This window comes from Eptesicus fuscus, chromosome 24 (genome assembly GCF_027574615.1).
Source record: "Eptesicus fuscus isolate TK198812 chromosome 24, DD_ASM_mEF_20220401, whole genome shotgun sequence".
NCBI classification, from domain to species: domain Eukaryota; kingdom Metazoa; phylum Chordata; class Mammalia; order Chiroptera; family Vespertilionidae; genus Eptesicus; species Eptesicus fuscus.
This window is the reverse complement of record NC_072496.1, coordinates 2,971,637-2,998,535: the sequence shown is the minus strand read 5'-3', so window position 1 is coordinate 2,998,535 and position 26,899 is coordinate 2,971,637. Positions and strand designations below refer to the sequence as shown.

The 26,899-nt window shown below is 46.1% G+C and overlaps 2 protein-coding genes across 2 annotated transcripts in view; one reads left to right on the top strand and one right to left on the bottom strand.

The window, feature by feature from the left end:
• The window catches only part of CDC73 (cell division cycle 73), a 64,118-nt gene that overhangs the window by 28,593 nt on the left and 8,626 nt on the right, over positions 1-26,899 (top strand). Inside the window, exons 11-13 of the mRNA XM_028135373.2 lie at positions 18,899-18,956; positions 20,461-20,496; positions 20,984-21,071. Of these exons, the coding sequence (XP_027991174.1) occupies positions 18,899-18,956; positions 20,461-20,496; positions 20,984-21,071 (182 nt within the window). The remainder of the gene's footprint in view (positions 1-18,898; positions 18,957-20,460; positions 20,497-20,983; positions 21,072-26,899) is intronic.
• On the bottom strand, positions 3,429-10,358 carry B3GALT2 (beta-1,3-galactosyltransferase 2). Its single transcript, XM_008158616.3, has 2 exons — positions 10,336-10,358; positions 3,429-5,986 (listed from the first exon to the last, which is right to left on the bottom strand). Exon 2 carries the CDS (start codon positions 5,879-5,881, stop codon positions 4,628-4,630), a length of 1,254 nt encoding a protein of 417 aa, XP_008156838.2. The 5' UTR covers positions 5,882-5,986; positions 10,336-10,358; the 3' UTR covers positions 3,429-4,627.

Sequence of the window (26,899 nt, the reverse complement as noted above, 5' to 3'; positions counted from 1 at the left end):
CTTTCCTGGGAAGGGCTCCCAGCTTTCCCTTCTGGTGATCCTCCTGTCTGTTTATTTACGTTGACGATTTCCTTTGACTATGAGGGCCTGAAGGCAAGAACTACACCTTCCCCCACTGTATGTCCGCGCTGGGACCGAGTACTTGGCCCATTGCTTGAAACGTGTTTATCAAATGAATGGTTCTTTTTTAAAAAATATGTTTTATTTTTATTTTTTAAAATATATTTTTTATTGATTTCAGAGAGGAAGGGAGAGAGAAACATCATTGATGAGAATCATTGATCGGCTGCCTCCGGCATGCCTCACACTGGGGATCGATCCTGCAACCTGAGCATGTGCCCTTGACCAGAATCGAACTTGGGACCCTTCAGTCTGCAGGCTGACACTCTATCCCAGGGGTCCTCAAACTTTTTAAACAGGGGCCAGTTCACTGTCCCTCAGACCGTTGGAGGGCCGGACTATAGTTTAAAAAAAAACCTATGAACAAATTCCTATGCACACTGCACAGATCTTATTTTGAAGTAAAAAAACAAAACGGCAAACACACCCGCATGTGGCCCGCGGGCCGCAGTGTGAGGGCGCCTGGTGTAGAGAGTAGTGAAGTTTCTATTGTTGCTGGTGCTTTATAATCTGTAGGTTCTCAGTGCCACTGGACAGTCCTTTTGTGTGTTTCCTGATGGCTCTTTATTGCGTTGTCCCTAGTGAATCAGGTTCTTCCAGATTTTCTCTCTCGGTAAATGGTACCACCATCCCTCAGTGCCCAGGCCAGGGTCCTGGGCATCATTTCTGCCATCATCTCCCTGCCTCACCTGCGCTGTCTGGCTGTCACCCTGCCGCTGGCCTTCCTAACACCTGGAATTCCTTTCTCCGCGCACTGCCCCCTCCTGGCCCAGGCTTCTCGCATCTCCCTGGACCGCGCAGCGGCTCAGAGCTGGCTCCTCACGCCGCTCCTGGCTCCTCGCTCTGCTCTGCAGGCTGCTTGGCTTCACACCTGGGAGGTGGGAGCCCTGAGGCGTGAGCCAGCCTCTGCCTTCTTCTGTTTTCCAAACACTTCTGTTTTGTAATGGCTTCCCATCACGCATGGGGTGAAGAACCATAGATAGTTCTTTCCGTGCGCTGCAAGTCGTCATGCGGTTTCCCTGCCCCTTTCTTTTCTCACCTTTTTGGCATCAGTTCATACCAACCTCCCTCTCTCATCTTGGGCTGTGGTTTTTCCCCCCTCAGGGTTACTGTTCCGGCTCCTTCTTCCTGGAATTGCTCCCATTTTGCCGATTAGCATCTCCTAGATGTCCGCTTGGCCATCATCCCAGGCAGGGCTTCTCTGAGCCCAGGGAACACGGGTGGGTGAGATCCCCCGGCCCACGCTTCATGGCAGGCACCACGGCTGTCCTCGCCGTGCGCTCTGTGGCAGGAGTGTCAGTTATCTCAGCGACCCCGTGCTGCTGCTCGCTCCGGGGTGTGCAGGTCACACTCGGTGCTTGGGAGCCGGTACATGCCCAGGAAGTGAGAGCATCGGGGCCCCCTCCGCTCTGAGAGGCCCGGCTCGGGGTTCCTGCAGCCGGATGCGGGGCTCTGGGATGGAACCTGGCGCGCCTGGTCGTTGGCAGTGGTGCCCGCAGTGTCACCTGCATTGAACTCACAGCGGGAACGTCACACCCCACTGCTCACCCAGCACCAGGCGCTCTGCCTAGACGGCCCGCGACGGGGAGGGCCTGGCAGCGGAGGGGCTTTTGGTGCGTTGGCTCGTCAGAGTGCGACCATTGCTTCCCTGTTCACGATGCAGTTCTAACGGGGGGCGGGAGGGGTGTGTGTGAACCCGTTCGTACCATCCGAGGTGACGGAGGGATGAGTCTGTCACTGATGGCGGTTAGCATTTCCGTGATACTTGGTAGCTGCTTGTATGTTGCTTTATGTGCAAGGTGGGTGAGCCCATGTCCAAAGCAGTGGAGTCTTATCACCACAAAGAAGCGTGACTGTTTCTCAGTGATTGATTGATGTTCATGGAGGATCATGCATGTAAAGCACTGGAACTCAGTACCGGGCACATCCTGGACGCTCAGCCAGGAAACCGCTCCTGTTGCCCTGTCACTGTTTTCAGTGATCGATATCAGTGATATTCCAGTAGAGATTGTATGTGATTATGCTATATAGTAAGAGGTGACAAGTTCAAATTACTTATTTGAGTTAGAATTTCATTACTTATAATCTTGATCAAAATAAACTAGTGTAAATATTGAAGATTTTGGTATTTTTATCTTCTAAAATATCTATTAACACTGAGCATAAAGATTATTTTATAGTTTTTTTCTTTGGCCTAATGCAGCATTGTTATTTAAAATTATATTCTCATGTATACGAAACGTTACATAGTTCTGGGCATGAGTAAGGCACAGTACTTGGTGAAATGTTTAAATATTTTAAAATGTTATAATGTAAAAATTCTTATTTTGCTGAGGAAACCAGCTTGCATATTGTTGACAGGGGAAGGTCAAATATCAACGGAGAGCAGGGTGTGAGCTTCAGAGTAGGGATGTGAGCAGTCCTCAGAAACCCCCTCCTTCAGTCCAGCGCTCTTCGAGACCTCAGAGTGTCGTCCGGTTACCATTCGTTTCCAAGATAGCATCGATCTAGAAAGGATCTCAGAGTGAGGCTTGAGATAAGAAGCATTTAGTTGTCTGTTAAGAATTGTTCTTCCTAAGTCAGGCTTTTAAACTTGAAGTTTTCTGGAAGGAAGATGCGATCTTTTAAAGATCCTGCACTTTGACCCTAGAAGACACTGGAGAGGGGGTGCTGGTGTCTGTTTCTGTGCACACTGCGTGCGTATACCTGTGCGCGTGCACATATGCATGCACATGTGTGCGCGCACACACATGTGTACATACACCTTTTTTAAACTTTAGGAGCAGAAAGGAGCGATTTACTCTACACTGAGGGAAGGATTCCTTTTGCCTTTCATCTAACTTACCCACTTTGGCATTACTGTCCTATTCTGGTGGTCTTTTTGTAACATATGGAAATGAAATTGCTAAGAGCTCATGGTGTTAGATAGCTCAGCGTTCAGAATTACTTGTGTAGAATAGAACACAGGACTACTGAATTGAAAATGAGCAATAAATTGCTTACAAACAATTCAGCATCTTAAATACTAAATACAGTGTCTGTGATTCTGACATTTACAAATGTTACAATTCTGTTTCGATACAGTATCTTCAGAATTGAAGGTAAAAATGATCCTTATTAGAATAAGGATAACTAACATCCTGACGAAATTAAGATAAATACGTTTAACTACTTGTATTAAATAAAAACACTATTTTAGAGTTAGTAGGTTTAGTATTTCCTGATTTTAAAGTGTATAATGGAACCAACCAAAATGACTGTGAAAGTATTTGTACCACACACTCAGTAAAGGTTTTCTGTTCCCCTTTTTATTAAAAACTTGATAAAAGTGCATCGTATACATTGCTCATCCTAGCATCAAGTGTTCATCAAACATTTGTAGTTTCCCCCATTCCCCCCAGAAGGTGTTTAACAGGTAACGCAGACTGTTTGTCATCTCCCGAATTAGAACCTGCAGGTTTGTAAACTTGGCACTCGGCGAGCGGTGGGTGCCACGGAGTGATTAAGTGTTGGCGTGTGTACACCTGCTGTCAGGAAGTAAACTCCCATATGCCGCCGCTTGGCAGGCTGCATCCTAGAAATGGATTGAGTGGAGCGGCTCCGCGCTCTGCCTTTATCCGCTTCCAGCAGCGCCTTCTCTGTGCCCGTGAGCGATCGCTCTGCTCCGGGGAGAGGGACCTGGTCTCTCTTCGCAGATGTGCTGAGGGAAGGACAGGCACTCCTCAGAGCCAGGCCCGGCTAGCGGGTGGCTCGCTCAGTGCAGCGGGGCCCTTGCACCAGCCGGAGAGCACATCTGTCCCTTTGAAACCTCTGATTTGTATAAAAACTTAGCCTGAGACACATGGAATTTTCACATTTTATCACGTCATGTCAGAAGACTTTCCCCCGGTATATGTGAGTCTTAGGAAAAGAAAATGAGTATCTCAGTTGTGTTTTTTTAAATGAGGACTTAGATGAGAACTCATTGGTGAACCATCTGAACTTTATAACTGTTTCTGGAATGACTCAGCTGAACCTTATTGCATGGAATACAGTGTTCAGATCCCCAGAGTAGTCAGGTCACATTTGTCGTTTGCACAATTACAAAGTCTCCTTAAAATCGACGGTGATGTTTTATTTACATTAATTATGTACTGGATCTAAAATGAAGGGTCTTTGGACTGTCTCCATTTCTGAAATTAAAGTTTATGAGGAAAATATAGGCAAATACATCTTACTGGCCCCTAACATGAGACTTGAGTCATTGACATAGGCATGCTTGTTATTGCATGTTAATACACAGAACCCCCTTAAACAGTTCTTTTATAGATCCCCTCGGGGTACCCTTTTGTTTTATAATGTATTTTTAAGAATTACCGTCTTCAGAAATTAAAAAAATATTTTTGGAATTCTTGTATGTGATGAATTTTAACTAAAACTTGTCCTATGTGTATGATCAGCTTTAACTATACATGCTGTTAGCGGTATTTTACAGATTGCACGTTTGAACAGCAGAGTTCCGTGTTTCCTAGTGCAGTTTCCGGTGGCGGTACCGGCCTGCCTTGTCCTTGGCCGCGCTGGCGCAGGCGTTGTGCTTGTTTTGTTGCAAATGGTTCCAGTACTTGATCAGCTCACTGGGCTGGAACTGATGAGAGGTAATCAGGTGGCTGTATTTACAGCTGGAATAAGAAACTCGCCAGTGGTTGAACACAAATTCATTGGGCGGGGGCACAGGATCAATCCTCAGCTTGGCAAGACAGATCCCCACATACACATCCTCCAAGTGCAGACGGCGGATACTGAGAGAGACTCTGAAGATCTTCTCGGCCAGATCTCCCGAGAACACGTAGCCAGTCCCCGAGCAGAAGACGGGGTAGCGCTCGCTCGGGTAGAGGTCTGGCGGCATGTACCACTTGCTGTCTTTGTTTCGATTGGGCGCGTAGCCTCTCATCAGGTAACCCGTGAAATAGTTACGTCTGGGAGGCAGGTCTGGCTTCAGGAGCTTGTGTATTAAGTATTCAGTGTTGACAAACATGTCACTGTCAGTTTTCATCACATACGGAGTGTGGGGGCAGTATGTGGCAACCCAGTTCATGCCCATGAGCGTCTTAATGGTCAGGTTGTAGTATGTATCTAAGTAGTCCTGTTGAATTATATCGTGATGCTGCCTGCTCTCTTCCAGGATGGCGCGTTGAAAGTAGCCATTTAAATTAGTACTTACTATGCCCAACAGGAAAATGCGTGTGATGTGGATGCCAGGGGCCAGGCTCTCGTTGCCCCAGGTTTGCCGAATGGCCCTTCGGGCCTCTGTCTGTTCGGGCTCTGCAGCGATGAGGAGGATTAAAAAGGGGCTCTTCTCCTGGCACTTGGCGGGCTCGTTGATGAGATACTTGAAGTGGTAAGAGTGGGGGTGTCCGGCCCCCTTCTCATTGGAAAGGCTCCCGTTGGCACTGAGCGTGTTCTCCAGCCCCGTAACTCCCGGCGGCGACAGGTCCGTGTTATTGGAGTTGGTGGCCGTTTGCGGCCTCAGCGTTTGAGGGACCGCTTCTTTCCAGATGTTCCGGAGAGAGCTGTGGTTTGTCTCGCTCTTCGTAGAGCGAAATCCTCGGAAAGTGTAGATCACAGGGTTCTCCTTGAATGCAGCTCTGCCTGGCAGCCAGGCATGGTGGTTGAAGAACAAGAACATGGCAAAGAGCAAGGCCAGGGAGAGCGCCCCGACGAGGGGGGCCCGGAGCAGGGAGCGCTTGGCCCAGCAGCAGTGCCGCCGCCGCCACTGGGGCATGTTGGACACCCCGGGAGGCGCGGCGGCCGGACGGCTCTCCTCTGATCAGCGCTGGTCTCTGGCCATCATCCCCGAGGCGGGCACGTCGTCTCCCTTGCAGCCATTCTGCGGAGGTAAAGCACACAGGTTTACAGGACGTCAGCATCCCAGAACGGCCTGAGAGACACTGGGGATGCTAATAGGACCAGGGCAGGTGGGAGCTTGGAAGCTGTGACGACATCGCCCAGGAGCAAGGCTTATGACTTGTTTTCCCTTAGTAACTTCCTAGCAACACGCCTTTCAGCAGTGAGCACCTGGAGGGGAGGGGAGGGAGGGATCACTTCCGCTTCCTGGCTCAGTGGCTCTGGCCACGTGGACTCGGGGCCCAGGTTGAGGAGGTAAAGTTGTGTGCCTGCCGAGGACAGTGCGCCTCGGTTTCTGGAGAGCCGTGTCGGAAGGCCGCGGAGCAGGTGGGAGATGGTTTGACATACCGTTGGGGTTGTGCATCAGCGGCCTTTTGTGTAAACCGGCCAGCTATCATTTCGTGGGACAGACGGTGCGAGGCTGGTTATGGCCGAGTCTGTCGGTCACAGAGCACTGCCCGGCGTGTGTCCAGCGGCCCCCACTGCTGAGGGAGGGAGTCAGTGAGGAGGTGCCCCTGTCAGAACCAGTTGTCAGGCTCCACTAACTTCCGTGCGGGATCTTAAGAAGGCATGAATGATGACAGTTTCAAGCACTCTTTCCTAATTGTAACCTTGCACTTCCAATGTGAGGGATTAGGAGATCATTTTCCTTCCTTGCACGTAAGATGGATTTAAAAAAACATACAGCAACTAGTTGTCTTTAATGATCTGTGACCCTGGCAGACTCTCACATGTCCCAGTCAGTCTCCATGCTAGGACCAAACAGTCTTTTCAGATTTCTTACAAAATACAGGTCCTGCTTACTACCTTATCCAAATACTCAAAACGTCAAACGGCACAAAATGCATTTGAGAGATCCTCCGGTCACGCTGTGTCTAAGTTTGTATGTGGAGCATTTGTTACATTTCTAGGACTTCTGCGAGCATCACATTTAGAGCCCTAGATTTTTAATACAATTATGGTGTCCCTGTGGGAGGGTCGTGACCCCGCATCTTAAGAACTGGCTGTGTTATCTGCAGTCAAGGCGTCCGTGAAAGGACAGATTAGTTCATGGTTTCAGCTTGCTCTTAGTTTTTGTGGATCAGGGCATGGGGGTGGAGGTAGATAAAGCCGCTGTGGCTTGAATTCTAGTGAAAGAAAAAACTTTTCCAGTAGAAGGCTAAATATGTAATTTTATTTTTTTTCCAAGTTTTTATTTTGCAAATTACTTCTTTAAGCAAAATAAAACTAGTTAATTAAAATTTAATGTATTAAAAATAGTCTAGTAGGACCATTAGTTTTATTTGAAATAAACACACATGTATCTATATATATAGATACATGTGTGTTCATCAGCCTGTGATGTTGAGAGATTCGTGGTTAATACCAAATTTGCTTAGCTCTGACATGAAATTTAATTAGTTTTGGGAAAATAATGTTCTTATATAACTGAATAATAATAGAGTAGAATTAGCATATATAATGTGAAGTACATTGAAAGTACTGATTGATTGAAAGGGTTAGGCACACGTATGTGAGTGAAAGTATTTCTGTTCTGGTAACAACCACTAGAGGGAGCAAGTAGCTGGGAATTTGAATAAAGTGTAACGTGATCTAGTCCAGGCACCAGCTTTGGATGTTTTCAGTGATCTGAAATTTGTGGCACTTTTAGAAGTTACAGTGTTTCTCAAATGTAGGAAATTATCTAATCATTTTGTGAGATAGTGATTTTTTTTAAGTTTGGGGTTTGTAAAAACAATCTAGTTGGCTATTTATTGGAGTTCACTGACATGAATTTTAATGTTACATTGCTACACTGAAGACCAAGGCTCTTCATTTTACCAGCAGCACAGTTCTGCGGTGAGCTCAGCTGGAAAGAACAGAGCTGAGTGTTCCGATTTAGAAGCTCACGCTTCCTTTCCTGTACCGAGTGGGAGTCTCCTAAGCTTTGATTTTCAAATGAAGTGTTTGATAAGCAGTCACGGTTCTTCCTCCACCACAAAGAAGCAGTGATAGAAGTGGGATGGGTATGAATGTGAAAGAACAAAAGTTGCCTTTAAAATTTATTTGATAACGGATTTAAATATTCCAGAGCTAGATGAAACATGTCTGCTTTCTGTTGCCATAATAATGCTTGGAATGTGATTGAAGCCCCCATCACAGAGTCTTTTACAAGTTTAAGTTGGTCGTTTAAGAAGAAATAAATACAAGGCCAGGTGTTTGAAGGAATGTTTGAATAAAGGACTGAAGGAGTGACTGAAGATAAATAGAGTCATAAATTGTGGTGTTTTTATGAAAATACACCTGAAGTGATATCTCTGAAGTATTTCAGTGTTACAGAAAACGCAAAGTATTACATGTTGTAACCCAGCATAAATACATGGTTTCTGGTTCTGTATGGCTTTGTAGCAGTGGGTGGTGGCGGTGCATCTGAATTTAAGTTCATGGTGTTTGTATGTTTATAAATACTAAGCTGCTCAGGCTTGAAATCAGACACCCATTTGTTACTCTCCCATTGATAAAGTGCATGTGTCTAGCCTTAAAAATCATTTATTAACAGTTTCTCCGATTAAAATTTTCCACTAAAAAGAAAGTAAAGTTATGCCCTTTTATTACATAGTGAAATTATTCTTGAATTACTGCCTGTTGTATTTTATTTCTTAAAAAGTGGGAACGAGACAAAGTTCAAATGGTTTGGCATGCTAAATAGCTGTGCACTTTCAGATTTCCAGCATAGAAATAGCTTTGATTTATCTCCCGTGTGATTTGTATGCTATTTCCAAGCTATTAATGTGTATTCACGTTTTATGGGCTGAAGTTCTTGGAGAGGGAGTTACTGTCTAATATTCAGTTGGCGCGCGCGTGCGCGCGCACACACTACACACACACTGTTCTTATCATTTGTCTTTTAAAAGTGTTAGTATCTTTAGTCTATTGAAACAGTTCTAGATTTAAGTGGTGCTTGAATAAAAAGTTCTATACTTTTGAGATATCTAGCTTATAAAAATGTCTAGTAGGTGCTTTTAACATTGAGAGATAAAGCCCCTAAGAGACACTTGAGATTTTCACAACCATATTTTTTTAATACCATCTGATTTCATTCTTTTTTTAAAAAAAATTTCATTCTTAAGTGGAGTAAAAATTAATGGTATGAATGAGAGTTGATGTTGTGATGTAATAATAATAGGGCCCGATAAATTGTTAAATCTAATTTTAGAATGGCATGCTTCCATGTCTTTAAAATGTTTGCCTTTTATGATGATGAAATAATAGGTTATTGACTTTGGCTGTGAAAATGAGCAAAAATTAAGATCTTTGATAGACCTCTAAAAATTTTTTAGAAATATCCTTGAGTTCCTGAGTCATGAGATGTTATTACAACTCGGATTGTTGCCAAGGTAGTTTATTAGGTGCATTTGCCCTGCCCACACAGGCCTGGCAGGAGTTTGTTACCTTGTGTATTGTAGCCTGGTTGCACAGTGGCTAGTCTTATATTTAATATCTTGACCTTGTAGTGCTACTTAAGGATATGTTTGCATCCAAGTGTTTTCATATTATGTTTTTGAATTTCACTTTAAAAATGACCACCAAGAACAAGCTTATCTATTTGGTCACTGGGAACCAGTCTGTCGCCTAAAATTGAAGCTCACTGATTTAGGGGGGTTTGCACCCCCATTGGCATTTCTTTGTTGCAGAGTTGTTTTCATGGGCGCGGGGACAGGCAGACCTGCTGTGGGCGCCGTGCACACTCACACGCCCATGTGATCTGTGCAAATCTCCCCGCGGCTCCACCGCACGGCGGTGCCGGCTCTGGCTCGCCCTCTCTCTGGGCGGAGGGTTTGGAGGGAAGCCTGTGTTTCTGAAAGCTGCCACAGAGCCCGGGTTTGTTCTAGAAGGACTTGGGAGAAGCCCTTGCTGTGAAGAGCATCTCCGACCCTCTTTCATGTAACTTCCTGCGTTGTCTCTCGATGGCCATTTTAGAGGGAGCCAGCCCTGTGGTTCAGGAGCTGGGGTTCCATCTGACCTAATTTGGCAGAGGATTGCCATGTTTTCTTGGGAGGGCTGCCGATTCCCTCTCTAAGTTTTCATTTCTCAGAGAATCCTTTAAGCACATCCTGTTCCTGGCTGCCTTTTCTCCCCTGTCACCCGTCATCACTCCGGCTGAGCTACATACTCCCTGGCAGAGAGCAGGGACCGTGCCTTCCGAACAATGACACACGGAAAATCCCACCCTCGGACCCTCCCCTAGCTTCAAGGGCAGTAAGCCGGGTGCACTTGTTTGTCAGACAGAGCCCGGCAGCTCAGTGCAGGAGAGACATTTAAAGGGACATCGCACACGAGACATGGACATACCTTCCCCGGTCAGGCCACTGGTGTGGAGAGGATCCTGCCCACCGAGCACGCTTTGGGCTCCAGCCCTTCAGCAGAAAGGTGCCATCGAACATGCGCACATCCCCCCGCGGTCTGCCTCCGGCGCCTGCTGGGCACGGGCTCCCAGGGTCCACCTGCCTCCTGCCTCCGGGCACCTCCTCCTTCATGGGGGCGCCGGGCTCCGGGGGCTCTTCCCTGCTTGCATCCTCTCCGCTTCGGAACAAAAGAGCGGTGGCCGCCGCGCTGCGTGGAGCGGGGCCGCCTCTCCGGCAGCTGCTGCGTGGAAGGAAGCCCTACATCTGTGCTCCCGGCCGGACAATGCAGGGCTGTCCTCCCGGCTCGGGATCCATGTTCCCGGCGCCGAGCTGCAGTGGGAGGCCGCCGAACGCCTCTCCGGGGGCCTGGCAGCTGCAGGGAGGCCCGCGCAGGGTCCCGGGGGCTCCGTGTGGAATGTGAGGTCCAGGCTCCTCGGCTGCTGCCCAGGCAGGCAGCAGTGTGACTGTGGGCTTGACAGATGTTCCCTCTGACAGAGCAGAATCGCACGTCACTGCCTGGCTGGGGCCCACGTGATCGTTTGCATTAATTTGGACGAAAAGCCGAAGGTAGGGAGAGGCTTAGCCGTGGTGCTTCTGTGTGATAGAGACTCAGTCCCGGCGTGGGGATGCGTGAGGAACGAGAAGATGGGATGATTGGGAAATGAATGGCTGGAATTTTATTGTATTTTTTTTTTTTACCTTAGGTCCCTTTTTTTATTTTTTACTTTATGCTTAAGCACAGGCTTTCTAAATGTTTTCAGCGTTAGATGTTGATTTTCCTGTGTGTGTGTGTGTGTGTGTGTGTGTGTGTGTGTGTGTGTGTTTTGCACGGTTTTATAGGACATTACAATATAAGCTTTTATATGTAACTTGATCTGATCTCATCCCTTCAGTGCACTGCTTCCTTTGAAGTTTTTCTTTTTTTCCTCCAGTTGGTTGCCTCCCCTTTGCTAACACCTGGTTCAGACTCCTGGGCCATTTTCTTTGATCTGTAGCTTGGACCCCACCCCCATTTCTGGGGCTCCTGTGAGCCCGCTGCCGGCTGCTTCACTGACACGCGGCGTGGCACAGCGCACCTGCTTTGTTCTCCTCTGTGTGTCTGATGTCCTGGAAGGCAGGAAAACTTCATTCTCAAGCACTTTTAATGTGAGCATTTATTTTTTATTTATTTTGCCTTTGTTGAAAATCACATGGATGGTGAAATTCAGCAGAAGGATGGGGTAGACAGCGCACGTGCGAAGGGTCTTCTGTGGGCGGGTAGGCTTTTGTAATCGGGTTCCCCGCTCCCGGTGTTTCGGGGAGGGATAGTCGCTTGCTGTCAGGCAGGTTTTCGGGAAGCACAGACACGCGAGGATTTCTTGGTATTCAGTCTCTGGGCACCTTCTTTTTCTCTGCGGCGTATTCACCTTAAACATGAAGTAGGCAGTTATTTCACCGGCATTGTGTTTTTTTAAAATAGCTCGAATTATCAGTTTTCCCCACACATTAGGGTCACTAACTCCTAGAAATTGATAGTTTGGGGACTTAAGCTATATGTTCGTGGTCCTGTATCCCCAGCAATGTCTCTTAAATCAAATATAGCCTTTCATTTCCTGGAATAGTTTTGATTATTGCATGTCAGTTTATGGAGGAAATAGAGATGCTAGAGATTAATTCTAGTCACTTGATTGCTTTTCAGGATCAAAGGAGAATCCAAAAGTCCGCACACTATTTATTTACACAATTACTTTCCCGTTTGTTGTTCAGGAACATAAAACTCAAATACAGAGAGATGCCCAAGTGAATCTGAAAACTGTTCTTGTGAATTTTATTTCAAAGGGCGCTGGCTCAGGGTCAGGAAGTGCGGTGGCGTGGAGGAAGGACAAAGATGGGACATGGAAAAGACTGCTTTCGCTACATTCCATTTTCTTCTTTAAAATCCTCACCCAAGGACATGTTTTTACTGATTTTTTTTTTTTTTAAGATTGAAGGGAGGGAGAGAGAAACATCCATGTGAGAGAGAAATATTGATCAGTTGCCTCCTTTTCGAACCCAGTAGGGAATCGAACCCTAGACCCTTCCATGCACAGGATGATGCTCCAGCCCACTGAGCCACACCAGCCCGGGTGTAGATTTCATTTTCAGAGTTTCACATCTTTCCAGCTTTTAACAAGGGCCCCTCCCCCTGAGCCTGGGTTAACCAACGTTACAAACGTAACCCACGGGGAAGCGTGCTGCCGGTGCCCCCGCCGCCCCTGCCCTGCACGCAGCCCGCTGCCCACACCCCGGCCGTGGCCCCGGCCTTCGCCCGTGGAGGGTGGGCCCCGGAGGCAGCCCGAGGGACAGATTGGGTTTTGTGTCCCAAACCAGCCGCTGCTCGTGCTCGCTTTCCAGTTCAGTGCCAGGCCCTCGAACATTTTTATTTGTGTCCGTTAGGTTTTTAGTGTATTTTAGGAGCTTATGACTGTGATGTGCCCGGCCTGGGAATCAAACCAACCTTTCCGTATATGGGAGGGACGCCCAGCCGACTGAGCCACCCGGGCCAGGCTCAACCCGTTTTTTGGGCCTTTAGTCCTCTGTCCCCCCGTGCACATGCTCACTGCCGTTCGCTTGTTTAATCCGGAGTCATGCTCCAGCGCCTACTCACAGTCACTTAGTGTACAGAAGCGGACGTGGGGTCAGTAGATCACGTTTATCGGGAGCGCCTCGCTCAGGCTTTGGCTGTGTAGCCAGCAGCATGGCCACTGCTGAGGTCGAACCCAGGAGCGGGGATGCCGCCTGGGCTGTCACATAAGCCTTTGCTCCTCCGCGTCATTGCAGTGCCCACGGGAAGATGGGACCACGCTGAGGGCTGTGGAACTGTCCCCAGTGGCAGCTCAGCTGCATGAGGAATTCAAGCAAGGTTCCCTCAGCCCTTCGCTCTGTGCGCAGCCACGACGTGCCCGGCGCAGCTGGGGGAGGGCGCTCGTTCTGCTCGTGGGCAGCAAACCCGGAAATCACTCTCAGAAGCACGAGTGGATGTTCACATTTTACTGTGTTCATTTGTCCAGCCCGTAGGCATCGATGGACCGCTGTGCGCCAACATTTGCAGGCGGCGCAGCTTACTCAGTGTTGATGTTAGGGTGCAGAGAGCCACCATTTTGTGCCAGTCCTTTTGACTGGACTCTTGGATGCCCCATTGGATTGACTTTGGACCTGGATCATGAAGAGAGCTCCGGCGGTACCTTGCTGGCTGGGGGGAGCCGTCGGTACCGTCCGGAGCCCCTACATTTCCAGGGGCTTGTTGATCACACTGGCAGGGGGGCCAGTGTTTGTGCAGCCAAGGGCCTCCTGGAAGCTCCTAAGGGCCTGTGCACCGGCAGAATGGACCTGACGCTCTCAGGCCACACCCGCGTCTGTCTCCGAAGTTTAGGTTCCGCCGGTGGGGAAAACGGAGCAGGCACGACATGAAAGCCCCTTTAGTGGCTTTTCCAGCACCCTTCATGTTTCCAGCCAGGGAATCTGTGGAAACCCTATGACAGGCAAGCTTGTAGAACTTCCCCCTTTAGTCCCGCCGCTTTTAACATCTGAGTTCTCTGCTGAAACTTTCTCGGTGAATGTGACAAGTTTTTGTCAGACTCGGCAAACTGGCAGCTGTTTTGTTCAGTTCTATAGTTCTGCAGAACTGTCTTGTAGTTCTCACTGGCGTAGGCCTGCTTTCAGACCCGTGCCGCAGCCCGGAGGGGGACTAGGGAGTCATTTCTAACGCCCTTGGTTTTAGGGTGTTTCCCGGGCCTGTCGAGAACAGCCCCCCGGGAGCCAGAACTTAAAGGCGGGTTTTCAGTGCCTCTGACGACCTTCAACATGAAGCAGGCAGTTATTTCACCGGCAAAAATGGGCGTCTTCAGGAATGGCAGCGGGATGGCAATTTGGGGCACGGAAGCTATGACAAACCACAGGCATGTCCAGAGGACAAGGAGAGGAGCCTTCCTTTACCGAGAAAAGGGGGGCTGGGAGGCAGTGCTTTCAGCACAGCCCACTGGGGTGGGGGGAGTCCAGCGCTCCAGCAGTGGGTGGAGGGTGAGAGGGCCCCTCTCCAGGGCTTTCTGACCTCGCTGTCAGGGAGGTTTCCTCTAGCATTTCACCCCTCCCAGCTCTTAGTTTCTCCTGGGCACAGAAGTAACGGTTTCATTCTGTTTGTGAGGGACCATTATGTGATGAATCAGGTATAACTTTATTTGTTATCTAATAGTAAAGATAAGTCATTTCATGGACTTACTAGGTGTACCGGTTAACAATGCGGATTTTTTTCAATCGATGGAGTTACACATACGTTGATCTATATGCAATTTGATATGTATGCTGTTTTGTTGTATTGACAACAAGCTTCAAAACTTCATATGTCAAATTTTCTGAAGGTATTAACATCATAGATATTTTTAGGCTTAAAAATGTCGAATTTCGTGCCAAAAAGAGCATTTGCGGGAAGTTTTAATTCATTGCTTTATTTTGAAGAAAAGTGCTGCTGAAAGTTATTGTATACTTCGGGAAGCTTATGGTGAACATGCTCCATCTCAAGGCACTTGTGAACGCTGGTTTAAACGCTTTAAAAGTGATGATATCGATGTGAAAGACAAAGAACGTCCAGATCAACCGAAAAAGTTGGAAGACCAACAATTACAAGCATTATTGGATGAAGATGCATGTCAGACTCAAAAACAACTTGCAGAAAGATTAAACGTTGCTCAGCAAACAATTTCCAATTGTTTACAAGCAATGGGAAAGATTTTAAAGGAAGGAAAATGGGTGCCACATCAACTGAAAGAAAGTCTTTTTTGCATCGAATTGTGACTGGCGATGAAAAGTGGATTTATTTTGAGAATCCCAAAAGCACAAAATCATGGGTTGATCCAGGTCAGCCATCAACATCGACTGTAAGGCCAAATCACTTCAGAAAGAAGACAATGCTCTGTGTTTGGTGGGATCAGGAAGGTGTGGTGTATTATGAACTTCTAAAACCGGGTGAAACCCTTAATACTGATCGCTACCAACAACAAGTCATCAATTTGAACCATGCTTTGATCATAAAACAGTGGTTCTCAACTTTTTTAATGCCACGACCCTTTAATACAGTTCAGGTTGAGAACCGCTGCTGTAGAGCCTAAGACCATCGGAAAACACAGATATTTACATTATGATTCATTAACAGTAGCAAAATTACAGTTATGAAGTAGCAACGAAAATAATTGTATGGTTGGGGGTCACCACAACATGAGGAACTGTATTAAAGGGTCGCGGCATTAAAAAGGTTGAGAACCACATAAAACGACCAAAATGGGCCAGAAGACACAGCAAAGTAATTTTGCTTCATGATGACGCACCAGCACACACTTCAAAACCAGCTAAAGACACGTTAAAAGATCTTGCCCGGGAAGTATTAACCCACCTGCCATATTCACCAGACCTTGCTCCTTCAGATGACCACTTGTTCTGATCGATGGCACACGCACTTTCTGAGCAGCACTTCAAAACATACGAAGAAGTGGAAAATTGGGTCTCTGAATGGTCTGCCTCAAAACAAGAAAAGTTCTATTGGGACGGTATCCACAAATTACCTGAAAGATGGGGGAAATGTGTAGCTATCGATGGACATCACTTTGGATAAAGCACATTTGATGAAGTTATCGTGTTTTCTTTGATTACAATAGTTAATTAACCGGTTAACTAGCTATTAACCAGTTAATTCGTGTTGACTATTAACCGGTTAATAATGCAGATTAACTATTATCCATTTAATAATACAGATTAACTATTAACCGGTTAATGCAGATTTTATAATCAAAGAAAACATTGCTATCAATTAACAATTTTGCTTGTGGTTTATATCTCTTGACTGTTCTGACTTAAAATTAGATGAAATCTTTTTTATTAAATTAAACTATTTGGATGAATGGCATATTTTTTGGTTATTTAAATTCAGTAAATAGTGTTTCCTTTTGGAAGAAAAGTTACTGTTTGTTAAGAATTTAGAGTTTCCCTTTGAGGACAGTAGATGATAAGAACCAGGTTTACTTTCCTTTGAGCTCACAAAGCAGGAATTAGCCAGTGGCAAAGGAGCAAGCTCCGAATGAAGGTGTCAGTGTTGCCTGCCTGGCCTTCTCCTTCGCTTTCCACCACCTTGTGGAGCAAATGAAGTTTCTTGACTTGAAAGCGGAGCTAAATTTAAGTGTCTCTTCCAGAACTAATGAACGGTAGACACGTTTATCTGTTTTAGTTCATAGAAGCTACCCATGATCCTAAGGGGCGATGCCAGCATTTAAAACCAGCAGTAATTCGGCCCATGCTTTGATCAGGAAGCTTGTATTATTCTTTGGCTTCTCAGTAGCATAGCCATTTCAGTTGAGCACAAACCAACTAGAATCTTCTGGTTGTGTTTTGGTGCATACAGGGATACTTTTGGGTAGAGGGGTGGTATGGGGGCTAATACGTTCTAGGAGACGTTCTAGAAGTTTATGGGGCAGTTTTTGGCTGACAAAATTATTGGATATCGTTCAGTGTGGGGGACAGTCTGAAAACAAGTTCCATGCTCTGCAGGACCGACGTCTGGTTGCATTCCCGTGTGTGGTGAAAGGCCTTCTTTATAATTAAACTAGAAGCCCGGTGCATGAAAATCCATGCACTGGAGGGGGGTCCCTCAGCCTGGCCTGTCCCCTCTCACAGTCCGGGAGCCCTCAGGGGCAGGAGATGACCCAGGGATCAGGGGAAGGCGACACCCCATCACACCTCTGCTGCTGCCACTGCCAGCAGCGCAAGCCTCAGCCAGCCCTGGTTACCTGAGCCTCGGGTGGCCCTGGGCAGCTTGGCAGCCGCTATCTGAGGCTTGCCTGCACCTCGAGCTGGCCCTGGGCGGCTAGGGGGCTGAGGGGACTGGGGGACTCTGGTGGCAGGCGCGTGGAGTATCCGGGCCCACCTCGGGGCGGGCCCGGCCTTGCCACGTGCCTGCCACCCCAGTGGGGCTGAGGGGACTGGGCACCGCCATCTTGTGGCTGTGGGTGCTGCCATTTTGAGGGTGTGACAGTCAATTAGCATATTCCCTCTTTATTGGCTGTGGGCATCACTATCTTTGAGGGTGGGGTAGTCAGTTAGCATATTCCCTCCTTATTGGCTGTGAGCACCTCCATCTTTGAGGGTGGGGCAGTCAATTAGCATATTCTTCCCTTATTGGCTGTGGGTGCCACCATCTTTGCGATGGTGTGATGGTCAATTAGCATATTTCCTCTTTATTAGATAGGATAACCCTGAAACACATTGGAATACAAAGTCTGTTTTCTAAAGTTGTAAACATGTACTGAACTTCCCTAGGAATTGAACTGCAATGTGTATGGAGGGAGAGTGCACTTCACTTTGGCCAGTGAACTTGGCCAGTCGCTCACCGTTTTGAGAAGTCACGTTGCCCGAGGCGCTGACGCTCATCGGCATTGAATGACCAGCACAGCACACCTGTCTGTGGGCACTTGCAGTTGTTGCATCCACTTTGGTCTTATGTGTAGGTGCTGGTCGCTGATTACCTCATTGGTCTCCTGGTATAATCAGGCCTGAGGCTCAGGTGGAAATACATATTGTTACCATAAATTAACATAAAATCTTCATTGTTGAAAGGATTACATATGTCCCCTTCTTCCCCCCATTGACCCTGTCTAGCGCCACCCCCACTCCAGGGCCTCACCACCCATTGTCTGTGTCCATGGGTCATGCATATATGCATACAAGTCCTTTGGGTGCTCTCTTTCCCCCTTCCCTCAAAAATTTATTTAAGGGAAAATGTTTTAATGAAAAATAATGAGCATGAAAATTATTGAAACTAATGCACTACAGATAGATAACTTTTAAAGTGCCTTAAGTATTTCAGCGTCATCTACTCCTGAGTAAATGGTTGATAAAATTCAACATTCAGCACATTTTCTTGTATATATCACAAGCTTAGTAATTAGTTGAGATTTGCTATTCAGTTTTTAAGATATTTTTAATCACTCTTAAATGTAACAAATCTCATCTTTGTAAATGGGATTATTTATTTTCCCTGAATATTTTAAAGGCATTCAGTGTCAAGTATTTGTGGTTTTTAATGCAAAGTTACATTGTTTACATCTTCCTAATCCGAGGTTATGTATTACTCATTTTGAGACTGTTTAAGGGGAAAAAGATTGACTTGATTTAAAAAATGATGACATTTCTGAGATGTTAAAATTGTCAGCAATTACACAAATCATTGGATATTTGAGAAATACTACATGCTCATAATAACTGCTGTAGGGTAACCGTTTTAAATTTATGTTTCACTTAAGATTTCTGTTTCCACTTCATGACCAATAGTATAAAAATAAGGAAAGGTGTTTTGTTTTTAACTCTTAGGATCGACAAGAGCATGTTTGGTGGGGTGACTAATTGAAAGACGAATAGATGTGAAACTTATTTGCAGTAATTAAGTGAAAGTGTCTAACTATTTTGTAAAGAAACTTCAACGTCATATATCATTTTTTATTCTTTTAAAGGAGGGTGCGTCAGCCCGTAAGACGCAGACTCCTGCAGCACAGCCAGTACCGAGACCAGGTAAACATAAGCAACTTTCCCCCTAAATGATCACAAGGGTGAAACATTTTTGGTATTTATAATGCTATCAAGGAACTGAAACTGTACGTCAAATACTTCTAAAGTAATATTACAAGAACATTTACTTGACAGTAGGTATAGTTGAAGAGTTAAAGAAAAATGTAAGAAAATGATTTTAAATATTTTAGAAAAATGTTTTAAAAAGCAGAGTATATATAGCACCCCCTCACCAATTCCTTGTTTGAGTTCCGTGATGGTGCATGTGGATGATTTTTTTCCCCCCTAATAAGAGCATAAAACCATAATCTTAATAGATTGGTATACAGCTTTGTTGCTGAGAACTTCAGATGTCTGTGTTATTTAGCTCATAAGGTTCTGTAGTCATTGTTTTAAATGGTTGAGCAAAGGTCGGACTGTGCCTAGCGAGGCCCACGTTTTCCCGTGGACTAAGAGGCACAAGCCTTCGCTAAGCTGGGCCTGGGCCCGGCTAGCCCTTCCTTCTATAACCGCCCACGTCCCGCATATATCACTGCCACTCCCCTCCCCCCCCCCCTTTCTGACGCACACCGCACTCCAGGGCCCGCTGTAACTCCTGCCTTCACGTCCGAGGTCTCGGGGATGGGGAGGTGGCCTGTGGCTCCAGTTCACCTGCTCATTGCTCGGGAGAGATTGACAGCCAGCCTCTGTGTGTGTCAAACAGAGTCCTTACGCGGTCCAGTCACCCACTTCCTGAGCTACGTGTGGGTTGGCGTGCCTCGTTCCGTGGTTTTAAATGGATGTACTGATGATTCTCCAGTTCAGACATCTCTTCTTAGGTCTGGTATCCCACATTAACTGGCTAACATTGGGGTATGCCACAGGCATCTTAAAACTGATGAAAACCTTTGTTCCCTGATATTTCCCCTCAATGGCTGACTTCACACTTCCTGCTTCATGTATAAAGGGCACCGCCATCCACTGTTTCTTCAGCCTGAAACTTCGTAGGAGTTATTCCTTCTTCGCATTTGCTGCTCTGCCAAGGGCCGTTTGGGTATTTATGACATCATTCGCTGGCATACAGAATGGTCACCTTAAACGTTAGCCTGCTGTATCTGGTCCGACATTTCATGAACTCACCCTCTAGAGCCTCGGCAGGGCCAGACCCAATGATTTCGTGGGCCTTCCATGGCCCCCGGGCTGATGCCGCCCATTGCTCTACATCCGTGTGCCTGCGGTCTTAGTCCGTGACTGTGACTTCTGGTCCCCACGAGAGCATATGCGGGTGGAGGGTGCAGTGCTGCTCAGCATCCCAGGGCATGGCATCTGCATTTAGTCATTGACCCTGGACTGGGAGTTGAAGAAACACACCCTCGTCCTAACCCGCCCCCCACACTCCGTGTAGCAGCAGTGCAGACTGCTCATCTGTAACCAGAAATAGTTTTTAGGCTTTACTTGCTTTTGAAGCTTGAAAATAATGTGATTTTTATAACATTCAAAAGTTTGCTTTTTATTTTTCTCTCAACAGTTTCTCAAGCAAGACCTCCTCCTAATCAGAAGAAAGGTAAGATTCTGCAAATGATTCTAAACTTATTTTACAAAGCAAATGTGAATAAGCTAGATGACAGAGCCGGGCTGATGCTATGCCTGTGCAACTTGTATCGAATGCGTGTGCTTGCTCTCTATTCGGACTAGTCGGTGCGTAGGTCATACTGACTGTTTATTTATTTATTTTTTTATTGATTTCAGAGGGGAAGGGAGAGGGAGAGAGAGAACCATGAATCGGCTGCCTCCTGCACACCCCACACTGGGGATCAAGCCCGCAACACGGGCATGTGCCCTGACCAGGAGTCTAACCGTGACCTCCTGGCTCATAGTTGAGGCTGGCCGGCTGATAGTGAAATATTTTGAATATCGCTGCTAACTTAAAGTGTTTTTTAGGTCTAAGGAGTGAAAATGATACATTTACAAGCTTTTGATTGGGAAAGCAATTATACTTCCTTTTCATAGAAATACTGTGCTTACTACCCTTACGAATGTTGCCTTTGCAGGTTCTCGCACACCCATTATCATAATCCCTGCCGCTACCACCTCCCTAATCACCATGCTCAACGCCAAGGACCTGCTGCAGGACCTCAAGTAAGGGGTTTGGTCAGCTCTCTGTTCACCGCGTGTGCAGACACGGCTGTGCATTAGTAGTCACATTCTCTAGTTCTTATTGGGAGGATACAGAATTTTAATTTCTGCTACACAGGTAGTCTGAAATATAGTTTTCAAAATGGAATGTAGTCTTTTATATCTGGATCCTTCCATTCACTGTTAGAATGACAACAATATTTTACAATTTGAGTGGTGTTACACTTAAAATTCTTTTTAAATATTTTTAGTTGTAACTAGGAAAATATATTCCCTCAGTCACTATCTATGGGAGGAGTGTGAGTGAATGATCTATCTTTTTTAGTAAAATAATGATGAATGACAGTTCTTAAAGAAGGAAAAAGAAGTACCCTCACCTCCAAAAAAGGGTCTACACTGCTTCTAATTAAAAGCCAGAAGCAATTGAGTTGTGGTACTAGCTGATTTTAGGTTTTACCAACTGCAGAATTGGCTTTTATATGCCTGCTACTTAAATTAGACATGTAACAATCCATGTAAGCTGGCATATACAAGTTTACCCATTTATTATTTTTTATTTATACCTTTGAGTGAAATATTTAATGAACTTCTTTCCATTAACGGTATGGAATAAAGGAGTTTTTTGAATTGGATTTATCGGGGCAACATTGGTTAATAACATTACAGGTTTTAAGGGTACAGAAGGAATTTTTATATTTTGTATTTTACTAGTAGCCCTGTGCACGAATCCATACGCCAATAGCTTGCCAGTAGCTCGCTGCTGCCCTCCAGTAGCTCTCTGCCCTCTGCCCCGCCCTCCTGTAGCTCCCTCCCCCCCCCCCCCCCCGTTTCCTCATCTCCCTACCCCTCCTCATAGCTTGCTGCCCTGCCCCCTCCTGTAGCTCTCCACCAGCCCCACCCTCCTGCTGATCCATGATCTGGTCGTTATGCTTCACGGCGTAATGACCATTTGCATATTACATTTTTATTTTTATTTTTAGGAAGCCAAGAAATAAATGTATTGGTAAAATTCTTTTTATTTGTTTTTTGTTTAATAAATCTTTATTGTTCAGATTATTACAATTTTTTCTCCTCCCCCCCCCCCCCATAGCTCCCCTCCACTCGGTTCCCATTCCACCCTCTGCCCTTACCTCCCCTGCACTGTCCTCATCCATAGGTGTACAATTTTTGTCCAGTCTCTTCCCGTACCCCCCACACCCCTTCCCCCCTGAGAATTATCAGTCCACTCCCATTTTATGCGCCTGATTCTATTATATTCACCAGTTTATTCTGTTCCTCAGATTTTTAATTCACTTGATTTTTAGATTCACTTGTTGATAGATATGTATTTGTTGTTCATAATTTTTATCTTTACTTTTTCTTCTTCTTCCTCTTCTTAAAGAATACCTTTCAGCATTTCATATAATACTGGTTTGGCAGTGATGAACTCCTTTAGCTTTTTCTTATCTGTGAAGCTCTTTATCTGGCCTCCAATTCTGAATGATAGCTTTGCTGGGTAAAGTAATCTTGGTTCTTGCTGTTCATCACTTTGAATATTTCTTGCCACTCCCTTCTGGCCTGCATAGTTTCTGTTGAGAAATCAGCTGACAATCATATGGGTGCTCCCTTGTAGGTAATTAACTGTTTTTCTCTTGCTGCTTTTAATATTCTCTCTTTTGTCTTTTGCCCTTGGCATTTTAATTATGATGTGTCTTGGTGTGGTCCTCTTTGGATTCCTTTTATTTGGGGTTCTGTGCGCTTCCTGGACTTGTAAGTCTATTTCTTTCACCAGGTGGGGGAAGTTTTTGGTCATTATTTCTTCAAATAGGTTTTCAGTATCTTGCTCTCTCTCTCTTCTGGCACCCCAATAATTCTGATGTTGGTACGCTTGAAGTGGTCCCAGAGGCTTCTTACACTATCTTCAACTTTTTGGATTCTTTTTTCTTTTTGCTTTTCTGGTTGAGTGTTTTTTGCTTCTTTGTATTTTAAATCTTTGACTTGATTCTTGCGTTCCTCTAGTCTGCTGTTGGGTCTCTGTATAATATTTTTTATTTCAGTCAGTGTATGTCTAATTTCTAGTTGGTCCTTTTTCATATCCTCGAGGGACTCGCTAAATTTATCGGCCTTTTCTGGGAAATTCTTGAAAAACCTTATAACCGTGGTTTTGAACTCTACATCCAGTTGTTTGTTTTACTCCATTTCTTTCCTTTGTGATCTGTTTCCTTGTCTCCTCATTTTCACTGCTTCCCTGAGTTGGTAGGGTAGCTTTGTGTGCTAGGTGTCCTATATGGTCCAATGGGTCGGCCTCCCAGTTGCCTGAGGTGGACACTCTTGGTGCACCCCTTTGTGGACTGTGTGTACAGCCTTGTTGTAGTTAAGTCTTGATTGTTATTGGTGTCACTGGGAGGAATTGACCTCCAGGCCAATTGGCTGTGAGGACCCGCTGTGTCTATAATGGAAGAATTGCTGTGTAGGAGACACGTTTATGGGCCGGGACTTGTTCCAGTAGGGCTTTGGTGCTCACTGAGTCTGCCTCCTGAATGTGTCCCTTATGAGAGTGGTTGAAATCTGGTGTCGTGTCACACAGACCACTAGATACACTAGCTTCTGGATCTCCAATGGGGTGCAGGTCAGCTACTGTCTGAGGCCACCCAGCAGTAGCTACAGCAAGAACTACAGTTTTCTCCTCTTTGCTTGGGGTTTGGAGGATTTGGAGCTGTCTGACCGGAGCTGTCTGACCGGAGCTGCAGTTTATTTGGTTAAGCTGTGATAGGGCAGGCCATTTATATGCAAAAGCGGCTGCACGGAGCTTGGGTGTGTTTGTAGATTGTGCGGGGTGGAGTCTCAGGGCGTCACTAGGCTAGGGTGTGGCAAACAGCGATGGCTGCCAGTCAGCCTTCTCTGTTTTTCTGCGTTTCCCAGTCCCCACGCCCGCACCCCAGCGCAGTAAACAATGATTCCTGGGTGCACCTCTGCAAGAAAGTCACCCTCACTTTCCGACCCGATGGCCGACAGTCCAGCTTCTCCCTGTAGGAGTTTGGGTCCCCAGCGTCTCCCCAGAAACTGAATTGGAAGCTTTTCTCCTTCCGGTTGAAAAAAAGCAATGCCTTCCGCCAACCCGGTTCGCGCGCGTTTCAGCGCTTGTACGCGTCTCAATGCTCTTTTCTCTTTCCTTCTAGTTGTAGAACTTCCACTCAGCCAGCTTTCCCGTGGTTCTGGGTGATAGACATTTTGTCTTTTAGTTGTAGTTTTGAAATGGTTGTGGGAGGCAGCAGTTTAGGTGTTTACGTATGCTGCCATCTTGGTTTCTCCAAGCATATTACATCTTTATTATGAAGGATTAGGCTTGTATACTGAAGTTTGCTGTTCTGACTGTATTGTGGATTACTCTGGTAATCCCCCTGATAATCTACCATCCCTCACATTATCTACAGTTGGGTGAATAAGAAATAGAATAATTTCCGTCCACCTCTTGACATAGCTCTGATAATATGAGACGGTTAGACCCACATGAACATGGTTTTTTTTTTTTTTTTTTTTTAATGTATTTTATTGATTTTTCACAGAGAGGAAGAGAGAGGGATAGAGAGTTAGAAACATCGATGAGAGAGGAACATCGATCAGCTGCCTCCCGCACACCCCCCACTGGGGATGTGCCCGCAACCAAGGTACATGCCCCTGACCGGAATCGAACCCGGGACCCTTGAGTCCGCAGGCCGACGCTCTATCCACTGAGCCAAACCGGTCCTGGCTGAACATGGTTTTGATTTAACTACGTTTTAAAGATGTGTCTGCTTCTCCCCTAATCCGTGTGCAGGAGTGGGCCGTGCACCGTTTATTCTCTGTGAAATACGAAACGCCTCTAGGTCTGGGTTTGGTTTGGTGCAGGCTCTGTGTCTGGCAGTCTGGCACCCAGTCTTTTCCAGCTGTGTTGTGATTTCCTCAGAGAAAGGGACTTGTTCTCTCGTTCTTCTTGTGTCTCTGCTGGTTGAACCAGATGTTGCCTATCATGGGCACTGAGTAAATGTGTAGGAAGGGGGAAGGGAAAGGGGAGATGCATTGAGACCGTTGGAGAGTGCGGAGTCTGCATTGGAGAGAGTGCCGGCTGTGCATTTATTAGTGCACTCGTCTCTGGTTTACGCTCTTCCTTGATGCATGGCAGTCATGTCTGCACCTGTGACTGGACTTCAGTTCCCAGCATGTGTCGTCATACTTGGGGTTGGGTTTTTTGCACTTACTGTATTTGGATCTTTACGGTCTTTTCTAGCTCTTGGTTTTTATGATTTGTGAATTTGGTATTTACGGTTCTCATAATTTTTAGTAATTGACAACTGTACTTTTATAAATGTGTCTGCATGGTTACAGAAAATTTACAGTAAGTTTGAGATGTTACAAAGGAAATCCTGCCTTTAATTTTTCATTCTCTGAGTCTTTTGGTGCCTCTCTGCATATATTACAGGTCTAATACTTAAATTATTTTATAATAGAAGGCAGCGAATAGTGCCGAGAAAACCACACAGTGAATTTTAAGGTCTTTCTTTCTCCTTCGTCGGGCTGCAAAGAAGCCAGCAGTCCCTCAGACCGCATCCTCAGGGCTGACCATGCCCAATTTTCCTCCCAAGTTTGAAACACTCCCTTCATTGTTTAACACCTCATTGCAACTGACATATCCCCTACAGAGTGAGTCAGCTGGAGGCTGGGCTGTGTAATTAATGCATAATTGAAACCTCCTCCACACAATTACAGGACTGGCTGTAACCCATAGCTCATGTTGGCATGGATTCTTCCATTTTTAGCCCTACAGTAAGTAAAAGAAACAAAACAAAATAAAGTCCACCATAACTTTTAACATCCTAAATAGCAAAATTAATGCCATAGTAATTAAAAAGCACATTTTACATTTACCAACATGATTTTGAGAGAGGCTTGGGTGGGACTGTAACTGTATTCAAAATAAACTGACTGGAAGGCATTCATGATTCTGGCCGAGATGTAGCTTCTCAGGGCAGAGTTCCAGAGAGGAGCGATGGCACGGGGGAGGGGGCCTCAGGGCCACGCAGGGGGCTCTCCTGGCTCAGCACGGGGGTTTTAGGGGGGAGAAGCCAGGCAGAGAGGTGGCGGAGTTGACACGACCCGAGTGGCCCAGGCCCCGGCAGCACTGCAGATGACTCAGCTGCTGTGGAACCGGTGCCGGAGGTTCTTGTTTCTCTCTCCCGGGAACACATCCCACTGCCTCCAGCTTCCACTGGTGATGACAGCAAGTCAGCTGTCAGTCCTCGAAGGAAGTCGGCTTTATCTGGGGATTTTAAAGATCGTTTTACATTTGTTCATCTGCTGTCCCTCGCTGTAGATTTCTCATCTGTCCCACTCTGGGAGTCGTTAGAATTAAATCGGAGGATTGTCTTCCGTCCTGGTTCTTCGTGGATACTGCCTTTCCCCCGTTTGTTCTCTTCCTTCTGGGACTTAAATGAGATATACTTCAGGCCTCTCATTTCCCATGTCTCTTTCTCCCTTTAAAAGTGTTTTTCATTTTAGAGAGAGGAAGGAAGAGGGAGAAATAGAAACACTGATACATCTTTTTTCCATTTTTTAAAAATTAAGCAATGATCTTTGGTCAGTGCATCAGAGAAGTCCTTCATTGTCTTTTGACTGTTGTTTCATTCATGACACCTCATTCCTTGTGTGGTTTTGGTTTATTGAATGTTTTTCATTGTTCTCACTTGCTCGTTTCCTTGGCATTATTTTTTCTGGAAACGCTCTGACACAGAGGGAAGGCGGGGCACTGGAGAAGGGGTGCACTGGTGTCCGCGAGGCACTGGGCATCACCAGCGACACCACTTTGCTCCCAGGCG